At 48.3% G+C, this 20,122-nt stretch overlaps 1 protein-coding gene across 3 annotated transcripts in view; it reads left to right on the top strand.

Annotated features, from left to right (window-relative positions):
- The window catches only part of CFLAR (CASP8 and FADD like apoptosis regulator), a 37,124-nt gene extending 18,616 nt beyond the window's left edge, over positions 1-18,508 (top strand). For 2 of the 3 annotated variants that reach the window (XR_014450845.1, XR_014450844.1), the window contains exons 3-11: positions 4,873-4,978; positions 5,433-5,568; positions 6,613-6,692; positions 7,819-7,849; positions 10,497-10,534; positions 13,233-13,317; positions 13,491-13,992; positions 14,518-15,577; positions 16,908-18,508. Coding sequence is in view for 1 of the 3 variants with exons in the window: in XM_083154348.1 (XP_083010474.1) it covers positions 4,873-4,978; positions 5,433-5,568; positions 6,613-6,692; positions 7,819-7,849; positions 10,497-10,534; positions 13,233-13,317; positions 13,491-13,992; positions 14,518-14,647 (1,108 nt within the window). In the remaining 2 variants the exon portion in view is untranslated. The other variant, XM_083154348.1, reaches the window with a different exon arrangement.
- Positions 18,509-20,122: the final 1,614 nt, after the last annotated feature.

Raw genomic sequence — 20,122 nt, 5'->3', positions numbered from 1 at the left:
TTGTTTTTTTGAGAATTGGGGAGACAAGAGCGTGTTTGAAGGAGGAAGGGAAGATCCCAGAGGATAGGGAAAGATTAAAGAGGTGAGCCAGGTGAGAGCAGACTGATGGACTGAGACGACGGATAATATTGGAGGGGATAGGATCAAGCGGGCAGGTGGAGGGAGAAGCGGATTGAAGGATAGAGTGGACTTCAGCAGCAGTGGTGGGGTAAAATGAGGACAGGGGTTGGAAGGAGGGGAGTGGAGATGTAGGAGGGGAGGAGGGAGAGGGTGAGGTCATGGCAGCAGTGATGGCAGTCCTGAGAGAGGAGATTTTGGTTGAAAAGTAGGTAGCAAAATCAGCGGCTACGATGGAGGACGGAAGAGCTGGAGGAGGGGGGGAGAGCAAGGACTTGAAGGTGGCGAAGAGCCTGCGGGGATTGGATGATTGGGAAAGGATGAGGGACTTAAAGTAGGATTCCTTGGCCAGAGCAAGGGCAGAGCTGAAGGAGGAAAGAATGAATTTGAAATGGAGATAATCCGCAAGGGAGCGTGATTTCTTCCAGAAGCGCTCAGCAGTGCGAGAGCACTTTTTAAGGAATCGGGTGATAGGTGAGTGCCACGGTTGGGGGTTGGAGCATCGAAGGGGGATAGAGGAGGGAGGGCAGGCAGTGCTTATACCTCCCTACCCGCAGCCCTACCCATAACTACTCCCCCCCCCCCCCCCCATTTGTGGCCTAACCCTGAAGCTGTGTACACAGGGGGGGCGATTTTGTGTAATATCGCGGGCAATATGGTCGCTGAGCGACCATATTGCCCGCGATGGGAGTGTGCACCGGCGATATATAGCCGGGTGCGAGCTCCCGTTTACTTCCTCTGTAGTAATCACTGGTCGCAGGAACATGCTCCTGCGACCAGCTGATTTCCACTGCCGGGCTCAACCGGCAGTTTCTTTTTCATCACCGACATTCTCTGGTCGCTGATGCAAACGGGACACTGAACGATATATCGCTCATCACGAGTGATATATCGCTCAGCGATTTATACCCCCGTGTGTACAGGGCTTGAGTGCCTCACTAGTGCCTAAACGTCACTACCCGCAGCCCTACCCATAACTCTTCCCCTCCCTTTGCGGCCTAACCCTAAGGGCGGGATGTATTAACATACATCGCCGCCCTTCGCACTGCAGCCGCCGCGATGCTGCCGCATATGTACTAACATATGCGGCCAGCATCGGGTTGCGGTGACGGAGACCTCCGCGATACCTGTGATGTGGGCTGCGGGGGTCTCCGTCACCTCCCGGCGGCTGGCAGCGTCCCCCTGCGTCTCCTCCTCCCCCCTGAAGCCGGATGTCCTGCCGGCTGTCACACCAGGGGGAGGAGGAGATTTTGGGGGGGGGGGGGGGGCGCACGGACGTCGTACGGCGGGAGGCGAAAGAAGCCCATAGGTGGCGATACCCAGCCTTGCGAAAACGGGGCGGACGGGGATTGATACATAGAAAAATGCCGTAAAACGGGGGTTTTACGGCATTTTCCCTTTAGTAAATCTCGCCCTAAGTGCCTCATTAGTGCCAATACCTCCCTAAAAGTGATAAAAAAACCTTTATTAAATGTTAGCTGTAGTCTCCATGATTGGTGAGCTGCGACACACCTCTCCCCCCCACTGGGGACGATTCACTTGTACCCGGAGCCACTCCTCCACTGCAGTGCGTTACAGGTGGGCTGTGATGACGCCATTCTGTAGCACCAGAGTAAAGAGTGCGATGCACATGTTCCCATGATGTCGTTTCTTCTTACTGCTATGGTATAGTACAGGGATGGGGAACCTTCGGCCCTCCAGCTGTTGTGGAACTACACATCCCAGCATGCCTTGTTACAATTTTGCAATGTGGTCATGCTGCGTCTGTTGCAGAGCATGCTGGGATGTGTATTCAACAACAGCTGGCGGGACGGAGGTTCCCCATCCCTGGTATAGTAGATGCCTTTCTCATTGTTTTAGCTATTCTGCAATAGTTCCCTTCAGGTGTATGAGACTTCCTGATGTAATATCTGCTTCCTCTTGGCAAACTTTGTCCCAGTTGTCTTTGCGGTTGCTACGAGACACCATAACGTCTGTTTAGTGCTGTCAGGGTGATAACCTCAGTGATCATCTTTGTCCGCATACTCATCTCCATCATTGGCATCAAGCCTCTAGTTGTATGTTGATTGAGTCCTCACTACTTACATTTAAGCTGTAATGTGTATTGAACTGTGGTGCTCTTTATTTGTACTGTATTTTTGTTATTTATTCAATGTTATGCCAAGCTTTGTCTCCCTGTATTGTTCCTTTGTACGGCGCTGCGAAACACTTGTGGCGCCTTATAAATAAAATTATAATAATAACCGACATAACTTGATTTAACCTTTCTTCTTATAGAAGTGTAAATTTACTAAGATGTGAGTTCTACTGGAGATGGGATGTTGCCCTTAGCAACCATTTAGATTTGATCTATTATCTCCTAGAAGGTGCTAAATAAATAAAAAGTTCAATTTGATTGGTTGTTATGGGCAACATACCATTTTCAAAAGAACTCCCATCTTCGTAAATTTACCTCACAGAGGGCGGGATGTATTAATATACATCACCGCCCTTCGCCGGCTGTCCGCCGCGATGCCAGCCCATATGTACTAACATATGCGGCTGGCATTGCGATGCGGTGACGGAGCCCCCCCGCGATACCTGTACTCTGGTGTGCGGCGGGCTCCGTCACCTCCCTGCCGCCTGGCTCTCCCCTCGCGCCGGGGACAGCTAAGCAGGCTGTCCCCGGCACCTCCTCCTCCCCCCTGCAGCCGGAAGAACGTTCGGCTGCGTTACTAGGGGGAGGAAGGGCTTACCTTCCAGGTCCAGGAGGACCTGGACCAGGTAACCCAGAGGGAGGGGAGAGGGGGGTCGGCGGGTTTGCGGCGGAGGCGTCGGGCGGCGAAAAAAAGCCCGTAGGCTTCTATAGGGTATCGCCACACAAAGGTGGCGATACCCTTCCCTGCGGTAACGAGGCGGCAGGGTTTTAATACATAGGAAAATGTGGTAAAACGGGGGTTTTGACGGCCGATCTAACCACTTGGCCCATCTAGTCTGCCCATTTAAACACTTACACAGGGTTTTTTGTTGTTGGGAGCCAGTTAGCCTATCAGTATATTGTGGGATTGTGGGAGGAAACAGGAGTACCTGGAGGAAACCCATGCAAGCATGGGGAAAATATACAAACTCCACACAGTGAGGGCCATGGTGGGAATCAAACCCATGACCTCCGTGCTGTAATACTAGTGTTCGTTCTTTCACAAAACTCGTGCAGTTCCTCTTCCCTGTCTGGTGGTGTTGCACTCTGCTGTTGTGCTTCTAGCAAGGCTTGGTCTGTATTTCAGCACTGATATGCAGACCAGAAATGTGCTGGACACCACAGACAGGAAAGAGGAACAGCACAGGTTGTGAAAAAGGCAGGGGGCCAGAATGAACACTAAAGACAGTAATGCTAACCATTATACCATTCATAATGGTGGTGAGATTGGCTGCTTTTGTGCAGTAATGTGCACTAATGTGTGCGGATGTGCACTAATGGCATAAATCAGAGGCTTCCTGAAACTCAGACATCCTTGTTTGCATTTCCATCTGAAGCCGCTGTTACGCCACCATTGCTGCAACCATTGCGTGTTTTTTTTTGTTTACTGTGTGTGGGAAATCCATTGACTCTTTAGTAAGCAGAAATAAGCAGAACTGGTGGGGATTTTGCTCTGAGACAATATTAAATATTTGTTAGCCAATCACATGCTCGGGGCCATATGACCCGAAACCCACTGGGGTTATCCCTGGGAAGGATTGGTTTTATTTTTGCTCAGTAATCGTCTCACTGTGGGTGGGATGTATTAAGGGAAAATGCGGTAAAACGGGGGGTTTTACCACATTTTCCTATGTACCATTACCTGTCCGCCCCGCCTCCGCCGGGCAAGGTATCGCCACCCAGAGGTTGGGCTTCTATCGCTGCCCGCCATCCGTGCGACCCCCCTCCCGTCCTCCATCGATCTCCTCCTTCCCCAGCAGGTGTCACAGCTGGGAGGACATCCGGCTGCAGGGGGAGGAGGAGACTGCGGGGACACTGACAGCCGCCGGAATGTGACGTAGACCCCCGCACGCCACATTACAGGTAACGCGGGGGTCTCCGTCACCGCACCCCGATGCTAGCCGCATGTGTTACTACATATGCTGTATATGCGGTAGCATCGCGGCGGCTGGGTGGCGATGTATATAATACATCCCGCCCTGTGCATCCTGGTGATTCTGCTATTGTGACATGGGATGTGGCCATATTACAGTATACTGAGTCCTCTGGGCTAATAACCTGTGGAGTCCAAATACATTGTCAGTATGTATGATTTAATTTGAAAGGTATTTCATGTAAATATGTCCCAACTCTGATTCATTCGGACGGGGCCGAATTTGGCACCGTTCCGATGTTTGGGGCTCTGCGCATGTGCAGCTCCCCTTTTGCGAACGGCTTCGGCCGAGCTGTTTCCAAGGATCGGGGAGGACGGGGGTCACCCACAGGAATACCCAGCATGTTATGGGCATCCCCATGTAAACGCTGGTCCTTTCCATAGGTAAGTGGGCACGCTGACGTTGTCCCTGCGGCCGCAAATAAAAGTCAGTTTCCACAGAATTTTATTTGCGAAGGTTGGAGAATCATCCGATGGCCGGTGAGCATCAATGATTTCGAGACATGCGAGTGCCGGCCGAGGTCTCACTGACTCCCCAAATAAGAATATTACTCTCTAGCAGATTTATAGGAGAGAAGTTTGCGGTCTAACTTTTTGGGGTGTCAGACACGCAGCCAAACAAATGAGCGTTGTATTTGTTTTGCAGAAGTCTTCTCGTAGATCTGAACGAACAGCTGGAGGAAGAAGACTTGGACTCACTGGTGTTTTTGTTAAAAAATGAATTAAAGAACGCAGGAAAGCTGAAGAAAAAGGTAAGTACTCTGTCCTCAGCGGTAGCCGCCTTTGTTCTGCAGCATCCAGCTGGCTGAGGATGATCTGTAAAGGGTTTGGGGCCGATGTGAGATTGCACGCATGGGGAAAAATGCGGATATTCGCTTATATTCAGAATGAAGGGTCTCCATTGGCAGCAACAATTCAGAATCTGCATAGATGTGGCTCGTGCCTCATTTTCTACCGATCCTCTTAGTTGTACAAAACTTTATGACTGCGCCACCGATATCCGTACGATATGTACCAAACCCGTGATCATTATCAGCACTAGCTCTATACTTGGCGCAGGTGACGCACCTGATAACAGGTGGACCTTCCCTTTATAAAGCTTGGCGCACAGTTACCACCCAGACCTGACTGGCAGCAGCGACGTTGTCTCCCGCCACCGTTACATGCAATGACCATGGTGAGTGAGATATGTCCTTCTTCCCATAGACTTTCCTGTCACTCGTAATAGAACTTGAGAAGAATCGCTCAATAACGCCGGAGAACTTGGATTTGTTAGAGAAAAGCTTCCAAACCATTCACCGGGTCGACCTGAAAAACAGAGTTCTTAAATATAAACAGAAAGGTGAGAGGTGGCTGTACTGTCCGTCAGACCTTCCTTACCGCCCGTCGGACCTTCCTTACCGCCCGTCAGACCTTCCTTACCGCCCGTCAGACCTTCCTTACCGCCCGATCTTCCTTACCGCCCCTCAGATCTTCCTTACCGCCCGTCAGACCTACCTTACCGCCCGTCAGACCTTCCTTACCGCCCCTCAGACCTTCCTTACCGCCCGTCAGACCTTCCTTACCGCCCGTCGGACCTACCTTACCGCCCGTCAGACCTACCTTACCGCCCGTCAGACCTTCCTTACCGCCCCTCAGACCTTCCTTACCGCCCGTCAGACCTTCCTTACCGCCCGTCAGACCTTCCTTACCGCCCGTCAGACCTTCCTTACCGCCCGTCAGACCTTCCTTACCGCCCGTCAGACCTTCCTTACCGCCCCTCAGACCTTCCTTACCGCCCCTCAGACCTTCCTTACCGCCCCTCAGACCTTCCTTACCGCCCGTCAGACCTTCCTTACCGCCCGTCAGACCTTCCTTACCGCCCGTCAGACCTTCCTTACCGCCCGTCAGACCTTCCTTACCGCCGTCAGACCTTCCTTATTGCCCGCTTACCTTACTGCCCATCAGACCTACTTTACCGCACGTCAGACCTACCTTATTGCCCATCACACCTACCTGGCTGCCCACTTATCAAACTGCCCATAAGACCTACATTACTGCCTGTCATACCTACAGTACCTTCCTGCCCACTTAACTTATTGCCCATCAAACCTACCTTACAGCCCATCAGACTTACTTTATTGCCCTCTTACCTTACCACCTGTCAGACCTACCTTACTGCACACTTATCTTACCACCTGTCAGACCTACCATACTGCCCACTTACCTTACTGCAAGTCAGACCTACCGTACTGCCCACTTACCTTACCGACCGTCAGACCTACCTTACTGCACTGAAATCAGTTTTTTAATAAACCTTTTTTTTATTGTTCAGTTGGAGGAAAGCAGGTTGGGCAAATGGACGGATTCTGTGTTATTCTAAATATCTGTCTTTTATTTTCTGCAGTTCGTCGTGGTCCTTATATTAATGCATTTGCAGAGTCTCCCACAATTCCTTGGTCAGTTACCCAGAATGCTTCCTCCGTGGTAAGTCCCGCATTAGCGTAACAAATGCTTCCTCCGTGGTAAGTCCCACATTAGCGTAACAAATGCTTCCTCCGTGGTAAGTCCCACATTAGCGTAACAAATGCTACTTCCGTGGTAAGTCCCACATTAGCGTAACAAATGCTTCCTCCGTGGTAAGTCCCACATTAGCGTAACAAATGCTTCCTCCGTGGTAAGTCCCACATTAGCGTAACAAATGCTTCCTCCGTGGTAAGTCCCACATTAGCGTAAGAATTTAGTACTTTTTGTAAATCCTGTATTTGTAACAAAGTTGACTGCTACGGCGCGTTCACAAAAATCCATCACAACTGTTACGGCGCATGCACTAAACAATGCATAAAGGCGCTGCAACAATTAAGACAAACTATATCAGGGATGTCTGGGCATTCCTGGACGGTGGCTAACCCGACGCATGGAAATCGGGTGTCAGGGAGTTTTCCGTGGGTATCGCTGAAGTTGCATTAACTGTGACCTAAATGGTAACTTATTCAGACTCTTCAAAGTAACAGGTGTACTGATCGTTTTTTAATGTTCTAAAGACACATACATATAGGGCCAGATTCTCTAACTTTCAAAAGTGATAAAATGCAGAGTGATAAACAGCCAGCCAATCAGCTCCTGTCTGACATTTTTCAAACAGTCTGTGACATGGCAGGTAGGAGCTGATTGGCTGTCTGTTTATCACTCTCCATTTTATCACTTTTGAAGCTTAGAGAATCGGGCCCTTAGTCTGCCAGAGACCGCGTTTCACCAACTTTACGGTGATTTACCATGTCTGCCTCTCGGATGCCGAACAGGGTGGACGGTAGATGCGGTTGGACGATGACCATTGTTTGACAGACCCATCTGAGCGCTATCAGATCTGTTTCTGCAGCTCTGACCATCAATGTTATGTCCTACCTGTAATACCTATTAATGCACCCAGACTGACGCAGCAGATACGGAGCACCCTGGCTTTCGTCTTGCAGGGTCCGTCACTTTGCACAATTATTGCACCTCTTGCCGCAAAAATGTCACATTTATATAACCGCTCATATGGTAAAATCGAATCCCGTCATCTTTATTAAAAATAAACCAGTAACCTCCTTTTTTTTATTCTTCATTTCAGGCGCCGCACTTTGAAACCAATGGTCATATCGGTAAGACCTCATGAAAATCACAAACCCACTTCCATTAACAAAATGAACTTACCAGTTCTATATGACCTCTTCCCAATGTTTCCCCCGGGTGCCGGACGGGGGATCCCGACTGTCAAAACACCGACAGCCGGGTTCCCGATGGGCACCGGCTATTTTCCCTCGTGGGGGTCTACGACTCCCATAGAGGGAGCGCGAGCCACCGTGCCCGCAGCGTGGCGAGCACAGCGAGCCCGCAAGGGGCTTAGTTGCACTCACCATGCTGTCTGGGTCCGGCCAGTCGGGATCCCGACATCCTGCTAATGACTGTCGGGATCCCGACTGTCGGACCCCTGTACCACACCTGTTTCCCCCACCCCCTATATTTCCCTATTGCTGCTGCTTAATTACAATAGTGTGAGCAGACTCTGCCCAGCGGCTAAAAGTGCCAAGTTATGACATGGACAACGTGACGCGCTCCGGCGTTTGCTGGAATACACTTTGGGCCCATTCCGACCTTATCACACAGCGCCTATTTATCAAAACAATAAGCATGCGTACGGTATGTTTCGATAAGTGTCCGCCGTCATAAATGCATGTGGAAACCGCTGGGAGTGTCTGGGAAACCGCTAGGCGTGCCAGGGAAAATGCTGGGAGTATCTGGGAAACCGCTAGGCGTGCCTAGGAAACCGCTGGGAGTGTCTGGGAAACCGCTAGTTGTGCCTAGGAAAATGCTGGGAGTGTCCAGGAAACTGCTAGGCGTGCCTAGGAAACCGCTGGGAGTGTCTGGGAAACCGCTAGGTGTGCCTAGGAAAATGCTGGGAGTGTCTGGGAAACTGCTAGGCGTGCCAAGGACAGGGAAAATGCTGGGAGTGTCTGGGAAACCACTAGGCGTGCCTAGGAAAATGCTGGGAGTGTCTGGGAAACCGCTAGGCATGCCTAGGAAAATGCTGGGAGTGTCTGGAAAACCGCTAGGCGTGCCTAGGAAACCGCTGGGAGTGTCCGGGAAACCGCTAGGCGTGCCTAGGAAAACACTGAGAGTATCTGGGAAACCGCTAGGCGTGCCTAGGAAACCGCTGGGAGTGTCTGGGAAACCGCTAGGCGTGCCTAGGAAACCGCTTGGAGTGTCTGGGAAACCACTAGGCGTGCCTAGGAAAATGCTGGGAGTGTCTGGGAAACCGCTAGGCATGCCTAGGAAAACACTGAGAGTATCTGGGAAACCGCTAGGCGTGCCTAGGAAACCGCTGGGAGTGTCTGGGAAACCACTAGGCGTGCCTAGGAAAACACTGAGAGTATCTGGGAAACCGCTAGGCGTGCCTAGGAAACCGCTGGGAGTGTCTGGGAAACCGCTAGGCGTGCCTAGGAAACCGCTTGGAGTGTCTGGGAAACCGCTAGGCGTGCCTAGGAAAACACTGAGAGTATCTGGGAAACCGCTAGGCGTGCCTAGGAAAACACTGAGAGTATCTGGGAAACCGCTAGGCGTGCCTAGGAAAACACTGAGAGTATCTGGGAAACCACTAGGCGTGCCTAGGAAAACACTGAGAGTATCTGGGAAACCGCTAGGCGTGCCTAGGAAACCGCTGGGAGTGTCTGGGAAACCGCTAGGCGTGCCTAGGAAAATGCTGGGAGTGTCTGGAAAACCGCTAGGGTTGCCTAGGAAAATGCTGGGAGTGTCTGGGAAACTGCTAGGCATGCCTAGGAAAATGCTGGGAGTGTCTGGAAAACCGCTAGGCGTGCCTAGGAAACCGCTGGGAGTGTCCGGGAAACCGCTAGGCAAGCATAGGGAACCGCTGGGAGTGTCTGGGAAAATGCAGGCGTGGCTGAGCATGTTAGGGGAGGGTGTGTGATGTCAGCTCCAGCCCGGATATACCTGTATCCATCGCACCGCCGAGTCTGTCTCTGGCTACTCTCAGTCTGCGATTACTGGTGCCCAGTGTAATAATCATACGATGCTGAGTCTGTTATGATGGGTTTGGACATATTTGCACGGCTGCGAGTGGATGTGTAGCCCTACACATCCATTCATAACAGCGAGTATATTAATTCGCAAGGCGGGATTTCACTGTACCAGAGCGGCGGCTTAACTAAACGCTGACCTGTGTGAATTCGCGGCCGTGCCTTCTGGCCTGAATCGGGCCCCTTGTTCTGTGTCGCAGTTCTCCGTGGATACGTGAATGAGGATTTCAGGTATGTGCAGCGAGTATGATGGATTGTAGCTGGGAATTCCCTGCTCCCTGACCTGCTGGCATCGCCTGTGCTGCACATTCCTGTGGCTGTAAGCAGAGACGGGAGAATGGAGAGGGTGCTGCAGCCAGATAAAGACCTTTAACTGGGAATGGGAGCAATATCATTATAATTAGAATCCTTGGGACAGATTTATTAAGCTCGGTGAAGTGATAAAGTGTCTGGTTTTTATCACCGGCCAATCAGCTCCTACCTGTGAGGCTTGGTTTTGAAGACTGACAGGTAGGAGCTGATTGGCCGGTGATAAAAACCGGACACTTTTATCACTTCACCGAGCATAATAAATCTACACCCTTGTGAGGTAGTATGTCTGCTAGAAAACTAAAGACAGAATCTGGTTGCTATCGGCAACATCAGTTTACCCCTTACACTTTAATAAATAAATGTCCGTTGCTAGATTGTCATTTGTGTTTCTTGCCCCATTTAGGTGCGGCACCGGTACAGGAAACGGGATCCGCCGTACAGGTAACGCTCTGCAGACCGTGCGGAAATCAATATACGTTTCATTGTTGTGTTGTATTCAGAAAGACCTGACTTGCTATGTAGTAATTAGGGATTTAAGGGGCATCATACGGACAGGGCAGGGTGACATCTATTGTATAGATACATTGTAGCGCTTAGACGTTCCGCTGCTAAGTTGGGGCAGATGTAACAGGTGCAGAGAGAGTTAGATTTGGGTGGGGTGTGTTCAAACTGAACTCTAAATTGCAGTGTACGAATAAAGCAGCCAGTATTTACCCTGCACCCAAATGTAACTCTCTCTCACATGTTACATCTGCCCCACCTGCAGCGCAGCATGGTTTTGTCCATCTGCTAGAAAAGCAGCCCTGCTGTCAGACCTGAATCGGGCCCATGGTTCCAGATTTAAAGGTCTATAGTGTCTAGTTATACAGTCAATTGGTCCAGATGGTCGACATGAACCAGGTCGACACAAGCAAAAGGCTGACAGAAAAGGTTGACACATGAAAAGGTTGACGTGAGTTTTTGGGTAATACCGTTGTATTCCGCACAAGCAAAAGGCTGACAGAAAAGGTCGACACATGAAAAGGTTGACGTGAGTTTTTGGGTAATACCGTCGTATTCCGCACAGGTTACCGTTCCCACCGAGTCCACGTGGATGGTCCAGCATGAAAAAGTAAAAAGAAAAAAATCATGAAAATTTAATGTAGACGTTTTTATGTGTCGACCTTTTGGTGTTGGCCTATTGACTGTGAGCTATCCGGGTAACACGTTACTTGTTATGTATAAATGTGAATGTTCTGCTGTTCTAATTTCTAGAACATGATGATCAGTGCAGCCAGAGAGCGAGAGAACTAAGACACAGTGTAGGAGGTTCCAGCTGTAATGTCTGTGAGCGGTGGAATTTAACCCACCACACACACACACACACACACACTTTCGTTTCCTCCGGCTGACGTCCCTCTCTGCAGACTTATTTATATGTGACTCACTTGTACATCACCTAGACTTCTTTATACCAGACTCAATTGTACATCACCTAGATATATTTATACCGGACTCACTTGTACATCACTTACACTTATTTATATGGAACTCACTTGTACATCACCTACACTTATTTTTACCAGACTCACATGTACATCACCTAGACCTATTTATATCAGACTCACCTGTACATCACCTAGACTTATTTATACCAGACTCACCTGTACATCACCTAGACTTACTGTATTTATATGGAACCCACTTGTACATCACCTAGACTTCTTTATACCAGACTCAATTGTACATCACCTAAATATATTTATACCGGACTCACTTGTACAACACCTAGACTTACTATATTTATATGGAACCCACTTGTACATCACCTAGACTTATTTATATGGAACCCACTTGTACATCACCTAGACTTACTGTATTTATATGGGACTCACGTGTACATCACCTAGACCAGGGCTGGGCAACACCGGCCCTCCAGATGTTGATGAACTACACATCCCAGGATGCTTTGCATTACTTTTGCTATGTGGCCATGCTGAAACTGATGCAAGGCATGCTGGGATGTGTAGTTCATCAACATCTGGAGGGCCGGTGTTGCCCAGCCCTGACCTAGACTTATTTATATGTGACTCACTTGTACATTACCTAGACTTACTGGATTTATATGGGACTCACGTGTACATCACCTAGACTTACTGGATTTATATGGGACTCACGTGTACATCACATAGACTTATTTATACCAGACTCACTTGTACATCACCTAGACTTATTTATACCAGACTCACTTGTACATCACCTAGACTTATTTATATGTGACTCACTTGTACATCACCTAGACTTATTTATACCAGACTCACTTGTACATCACCTATACTTATTTATATGTGACTCACTTGTACATCACCTAGACTTATTTATACCAGACTCACTTGTACATCACCTAGACTTATTTATACCAGACTCACTTGTACATCACCTAGACTTACTGTATTTATATGGGACTCACTTGTACATCACCTAGACTTACTGTATTTATATGGGACTCACTTGTACATCACCTAGACTTACTGTATTTATATGGGACTCACTTGTACATCACCTAGACTTACTGTATTTATATGGGACTCACGTGTACATCACCTAGACTTACTGTAATTATATGGGACTCACGTGTACATCACCTAGACTTATTTATACCAGACTCACTTGTACATCACCTAGACATAATGTATTTATATGGGACTCATTTGTACATCACCTAGACTTATTTATATGTGACTCACTTGTACATCACCTAGACTTACTGTATTTATATGGGACTCACCTGTACATCACCTAGACTTACTGTATTTATATGGGACTCACTTGTACATCACCTAGACTTACTGTATTTATATGGGACTCACTTGTACATCACCTAGACTTACTGTATTTATATGGGACTCACTTGTACATCATCTAGACTTATTTATACGGGACTCATGTGTACATCTCCTAGACTTATTTATACCAGACTCACTTGTACATCACCTAGATATATTTATACCAGACTCACGTGTACATCACCTAGACTTATTTATACCAGACTCACTTGTACATCACCTAGACTTATTTATACCAGACTCACTTGTACATCACCTAGACATCTATCCGCGTGCATGTATATAATGTTGCCGTATCTTTCTTTTTCCTGCAGGCCGGAATCAGTAATGAGCGGTACCTAGTGAGGCAGGAGAGCATGGGCTTCTGTCTGATCATTGACTGTGTTGGAAATGACGCAGGTAGGTGGCTCTCTTCACTAGCATCATAGTATACCATGGCATATATACTGTAGCTGCATGGATCTGTAGGATGGCCATATAGATTTATGGGACCTCTGAAGTTGCATTAGGAGTTTGAGGTTTGTCCTAGATTCCGTGCTCCTACTGATCCCTGTCTTCTCCTCTCCCCACAGAGATGCTGGAGCACACATTCCTAGCTCTACATTTCCTTGTTAAACGCTACATGTATAAGACGGCGGATGAGGTGGAGAAGATCCTGCAGGACGTAGCTGCGATGGAACAGCTCAGACATTATGACGTCTTTATCTGCATTGTGATCAGCCGCGGAAATTTCGACGCTCTCTTCTGCCTGGGCGGCGGCGCGCAGGGTCTCTCTCTGGACGGCATGAAGAATTTTTTCACGGGACAGTCTTGTCCTAACCTGATCGGAAAACCAAAGCTTTTCTTTATCCAAAACTATCTCGTCTCTGGCTCTGAGGAAGTCAGATGTCTGGTGGAAGTAGATGGCCTCTGTCAGGGCCCAGAGAAGACACGGAAGGGGGTACAAATACCCAATGAAGCAGACATTTTTTGGAGTCACTGTAAAGTGGAGGAGATGGAGCTTCAGGGGTCTTCTGGAACCCCTTCTTTGTACCTGAGGTCACTGGTGGATTTACTGAGTAACAAGCAGAAAAGGTAAATACTGCACTTTGGGGGACAAAGGGACAAAAATGCCCAATCAGCAACTAACAATCATTCATCAAGTGCTTTCTATATAATGGTATCTAGAAACTGATTGGTTGCTATGGGCAACTAGTCCACTTTACATCTTTATAAGGTCTAAAACATCATCCCCTTTTAAAAGAACGGATCTGGCGTTACCCTTTAGAAGCTTATCCGCAGAGCATTGTATGGGATCTGACATGGATCTCTCCCAGCATGCAGTGCAGCCGCCATTGTCTCTCTCTACGCATGGGCAGAGCGGCTCCTTGGTCACAGACCTAAGGGTTTAGGCACCGGAGCGGAAGGCATCACAAAGGGCAGCTCTTATCGGGAGAGCTGCCCTTTGCGTTGCTGATCACCTGTGTCAGCACATACACGATTATTATCGGCGCGATGGGCGAATTGCGGATTGTAAGCCATCAGGGTGGTTGGGGTGGAACTTGCTGTAGCCATTTGCTCCTATACACTCTTCCTACTAATCCGTTATCTGTCTTACAGGAAGCACCAGGACATACAAGATCTCCACACCGAGCTGAACCGCATTATCTACAGTCAGCGCGCGGGGCTGTCCGTACAGCTGCGGCACACGCTAACAAAGAAACTCTTCCTTCACCCAGCTCCAAATTAGAATCAAGATTTTAGTTAGAAAAGCATATTATTAATGGTCACGTTTCCTAATCTATTTATTTAAAGTATTTATTGATATAATAATATTTTCCACAGAGGTGCGGCACTCGTTGCCTAATTCCACTCAGAACATCCGTAATCCGGTGTACCGGTGATCATTTCCCTATATGTCATATTGTCGTCCTGGTAGCATACTGTGTATAGTGAAGCATTGAACAGTACACCGGCTTTTGGCTGTTTTATTTGAGTGGATTAAGGCTACAAGTGCCGCACCTCTGCGAAAGCAATCACATTTAGGAACCGTACCGCCCGCTAAGCAACGCCGCCCGCCCCCACGCCGAATCCCTTTGGTGCCGACGGAAGGGGAGAAAAAGCATTCACTGGGCAACAGAGTTTGCAAAAGAGAGGGTGGCGCTGACGTCATATAATGCTGGCCGTTCCCTTGCCTGCCCTCTCCCTCCCCAACCCTTGCGAATAAGCTAGGGACCGATCATCAATGAATCAGTTGCGGGTTGTATCTGGGAGTGCGGAGCTGTTTCTGCTTTATAATAATTAATATAATAACACTAACGTACGGATGGCCTGACTATGCTACTTTGCCGCATGCTAATATTTTAGCTCTCTAGATGAGTTTATTGTATAATAAATAGTACTAGATGGAAACTTGGGTTGTATAGAGCACAGGCTCTCAAACTCGCTCCCACACAGTGCATGTTTTGCAGGCCTCCTCAGAGAATCACAAGTGAAATAATTAGCTCCAGCTGTGGATCTTTTAAAATGTGACGGTGAGTAATGAGTGCACTTGTCCGGCGACCTGGAAAACGGGAACTGTGTGGGGTCCTGAGGACCGAGTTTGAGAGCAGCTGGGTATAGAGGACCATTACTCCCCCCTGCCCGGCGCCATCGGAGGGGGGGAGGACGGCTTTGCATAGTGCAGCGCTATGCAAAGCCGTCCTCAAAGTCGTTTATCTGCCGGTATTACCAGTAAATGAGCGGCTTTCCCGGCGATGATGCGGGAGCGCATACACACAGGGTGGCTTTCCCGGCGATGATGCAGGAGCGCATACACACTAACCGGCTTTCCCGGCAATGATGCAAGAGCGCGCAGAACCGCTCATTGCCGGGGCATACACACTGAGTGGCTTTCCCGGCAATGATGCAAGAGCGCGCAGAACCGCTCATTGCCGGGGCATACACACTGAGCGGCTTTCCCGGCAATGATGCGGGAGCGCGCAGAACCGCTCATTGCTGGGGCATATACACTGGGCGGCTTTCCCGGCGATGATGCGGGAGCGCGCAGAACCGCTCATTGCCGGGGCATACACACAGGGCGGCTTTGAGCTGAAAGCCGCTCAAACATGCTGTCACCGTGTGTATGGGCCTCTAAGCAACAAGAAGGAGAGAGGTTAGGTACTAGGAGGAGAGGTAGGCTCTGATAGGTTCGGGTCCTGCTGTGGGAAGTGGGGGTATGATGGGAGAGGTTAGCATTAGGCACTAGGAGAGGGGGCTGGCTGTGAGAGGGGAGGTGATGGTCCGGCTGTGAGAGGGGATGTTAGGGTTAGTCACTGGGGAAGTATTAGGCATTAGTGTTAGGCTACAAGAAGGAGAGAGGTTAGGCACTAATAGGAGAGGTTCGGGTCTGGCTGTGGGAGGAGAGGTTCGGGCCTGGCTGTGGGAGTAGAGAAGAGGTTAGGCACTAGAAGGAGAGTTAGGATGTGGGAGGGGAAAGGACGTGAAGTTTTGGCTGTGGGAGGGGGATTAGGGTTAGGCACTAGGGGGAGGATTAGGAGTTAATGATACTCGCTGACAGTAGGACACAACTGGCGGGACACACCTGGCGGGACACACCTGGCGGGACGCACCTAGTAGAAGCATTTCCCTTTTGCATATCGCTCATAAACATGCTCAGTAGTGCTGTTATACAAACCGGTATCCCTCCTCATAGGGCCTGATTCTTAGTTGCACGCAGTTGCAGCGGTCCTTGTGTCTTTTCCTGCAGCTTTGTCTGAGACTTTATGCTAATTTCAGTACAGTGCCCTTCTCTGGTGTCATGGGCGAACTGGGAATTTAAAGTGGCCCTGGAAATGTTTCCTAAAAGTACAGATGTAGCCCCTGTCATCCTTGGCCGGGGCTCGCCAGAACTGGGACACGCGTGCGTCTCATAGGCAGGCTCGTCCCAGTCCGGCGGCGCAGCGGGTCACTGCCCGTCTCCGCTTCAGGGACACATGCAGGGTTGGGGGGGGGGGGGTCGGGGCGTAGAGGGGCACCGACGGCGGGGGAGGCGGCGTGGACCCGGGGCACGTGAGTGTCTGAACTGTAGCTCCTTACACGCCCACATTGCCAGCCTGCCACCCCCTTTTTCTCAATACACCCACAGCACCAGCCTGCCACCCCCACCAGGCATCTTCCCTGTAACTTCTATTGAAACTGCCCCTGGATGACTCTGTAATACATTGTATTCTTATTGCATGTACGGCTAGCACCACTGCATACAGTCATACTCAATCCACCTCTATTTACAGCATGTAGTGTCTAGTGTCTTCTGATAGGCTGCCAGCAGACATACATTAACTATGTTATAGTTTTTATTTAACTAAATATTATTATATATTTTGAAATTTGAAATGTGCAAATTATATATTTTTATAACGTTATGTTTGTGTTTATAGAAATAATGTATGTGTGTGTGTATATTAAATCAAAATGAGCAAAGTCATGCACTAAGCTTCAGAAGTGGTAAAATGGAGAGTGATACTGACCAGCCAATCAGCTCCTACCTGTCATGTGATAGACTGTGTTTGAAAATTGTCAGGAACCGATTGGCTGACTGTTTATTACTCTACGTTGTATCACTTTTGAAGCTTAGTGTATCTGTCCCAGAGAGAGAGACCGAGCAGACCGGTATGTGCGGCATTCCAAAAATCAGTTTTTGAAGTGGTAGGAAAGTAAAACCCTTTTATTGCAACATCTACACAATATTGTCATCAGGCTAAAAACATGAACAATAAACATACCTTGAATATGTTATTGTTCATGTTCTTAGCCTGATGACAATATCGTGTAGATATTAAAATGTTACTGGTCTGCTCTACAGGCACCCACTCAGCAACATTACAGGAGATATATTATGTATGTGTGTGTGTGTGTGTGTGTGTGTGTATGCGCAACGGCCATCGTGCCTTCTCCATTAAAGGATAAGTAGCGGTATAATCAAACCGCTGCACTCAATGAACTTGGTGAAAAATATTTTTAGTAACAAAAATAGTTTCCAACGTTTCGGGGTCAGCCAACCACTTTCTCAAGGTGTACCAATATATATAGCGATGCAAGGCAGCACTCAACAAATGATACATCGTTCACGGTGCTCTCCTAGATTCTCCTGACGGGGAGCCCAACATACCAAACCAGGGAGGCACCACTTGGATATAAACATATTAGAGTCGCCAATTGCTATTGAGGGTCTATAAAAACTTTCCAAGCCAAATTTCCATTAGTCTACAAAGGTTCCACATAAGGATACATTATTTCCACCAGAGCTAAAGTTCTGGGGTCCTCACTTTTTAAACCAAATTGCCCTTTATAAGCTAGGTCCTGGGAAACATTGTGTAAATTAAGCAAAATACCGGACAACCGTTTGATCATTTAGACGTCGAACACAACTCCATTCATGAGCTATACACCCCTGATGACGTTCCTTATAGAACGAAACGCGTAGGGTTACACTGAATCGCTGAGTGGGTGCAACTGATCGTGTATACAGTAATATATTCAGTGTTACAAGAAGAAGGTTATTGTAACAAAAATTATTCAAGAATGACACAGGGTGAGATTTAATAGGATGAGAGATTCAGAAAGTGAGAGATTTGGTAAGAAATCTCCAGGGTTTTTTTTAAAGCGGCAATCATTTACAGTTCAAAACCAGTTTGATTTTGCGGTGTAAATGATTGCCGCTTTAAAAAAAACCCTGGAGATTTCTTACCAAATCTCTCACTTACCGAATCTCTCATCCTATTAAATCTCACCCCGTAACTTTAATATTTTATTGTGGTCTATCTTTTGTATTTTATCAATGTAATATAAATTTTATAATAAATGTGAATATCTAAAACTTGAAGTCTACAACCATTTTTCTTATGGTGTTGGCCAAATATTCCATATGGGCATTAGAAGTACATAAGGTAACTAAGAGGCCTTGGCCTCATGTATTATAGCGCTTGGCTGTGGGAGAGGGGTTAGGGTTAGGCACTAGGCCACCTGAGGGTTGTATAATCTGATACTTCTGTGCCTGTTTCTGCACGATTTTTGTCTGAGACTTTATGCTAATTCCAGTACAGTGCCATGCCCTGGTGTCAGGGGCGAACTGGGAATTTAAAGTGGCCCTGGAAATGTTTCCAAAAAGTAGCTCCCTTACACGCCCACATTGCCAGCCTGCCGCCCCCTACCTCTTAATACACCCACAGCACCAGCCTGCCACCTCCACCAGGCATCTTCCCTGTAACTTCTATTGAAACTCTGCCCAATTTACATACAATCGGTTGAGATTGTATCAAAATTGGGGGAATTATGGCCACATCGTTCTGGTGTGTACCCAGCATTAGTCTTTGCCAATCACGTTTCAAGTCTATTCTTATTGGTCAGCTCCCCTGCCACATAGTCAGACCAAGGAGTATAGCCATGTGGTATGCTGGGTCATATAAGAACAGGAGGGATGGTTACAGTTGCATTGATTTGTTTTTAGTTTTTGAACATAAAAAAATTATTTATGAATTGCTGATAAATTGCGTCAACAGATGACAATGCGCAGTTTGCTAAAATCACACGATTCCTCCAAATTCAGAATCCAGCCCTTATTTCATATATGCATTGCTGCCCCATTTAGTCCCACAAACCAGGATTTATTTTTCTAGCATCTGTCATAATGCAAAACAACCACTAGAGGTCTCTGCGTACTTTTTTTCACTAACTTTTCAGAAGGAACCCCAGGTCCGATTCAGTCCTGATCCCTAATCTGCAGGTGACTGTGAGTATTTAGTCACCTCCCAGACAGGAAGAAAACCTGCCCCGTGCAAGTCTGCGAGTGAATTGTGAAAATATCGCTATCCGCTATCCTGTCGCACATCCATGCGCAGTTCAATCCCCAACAAATTAATTCTCCTCTCTGTGCAAATGTAAGTCTCTCTGCGACGGAGGCAGACGCTGGTGTCTCCATAAAAATGCCTGGGCACACTGCCACCCTTGCCCCACCTCCCGATTACGCCACCCGCCTGGCTTTATGCTGGGTTGGTCGGCTAGTATGAAAGCACTTGCTACCTGGGTCGCACCCGGGATTTTGTACACGGCACAGTGTGAAAGGGGTATAACTGCCGATTCCAGACCTAGCTCTAGCTGGAGATCTAGGGGTTAGGCTGTGGGTGGGGGAGGGGTTAGGGTAAGGTTTAGGCGGGGTGGTGGAAGGGATAGGGTTTGGCTGTGGGGA

The sequence above is a fragment of the Crinia signifera genome, chromosome 7 (genome assembly GCF_055691185.1).
Source record: "Crinia signifera chromosome 7, ASM5569118v1, whole genome shotgun sequence".
Taxonomy (NCBI): Eukaryota; Metazoa; Chordata; class Amphibia; order Anura; family Myobatrachidae; genus Crinia; species Crinia signifera.
The sequence above is the reverse complement of the archived record's forward strand: the minus strand, read 5'-3'. Positions and strand labels throughout refer to the sequence as shown.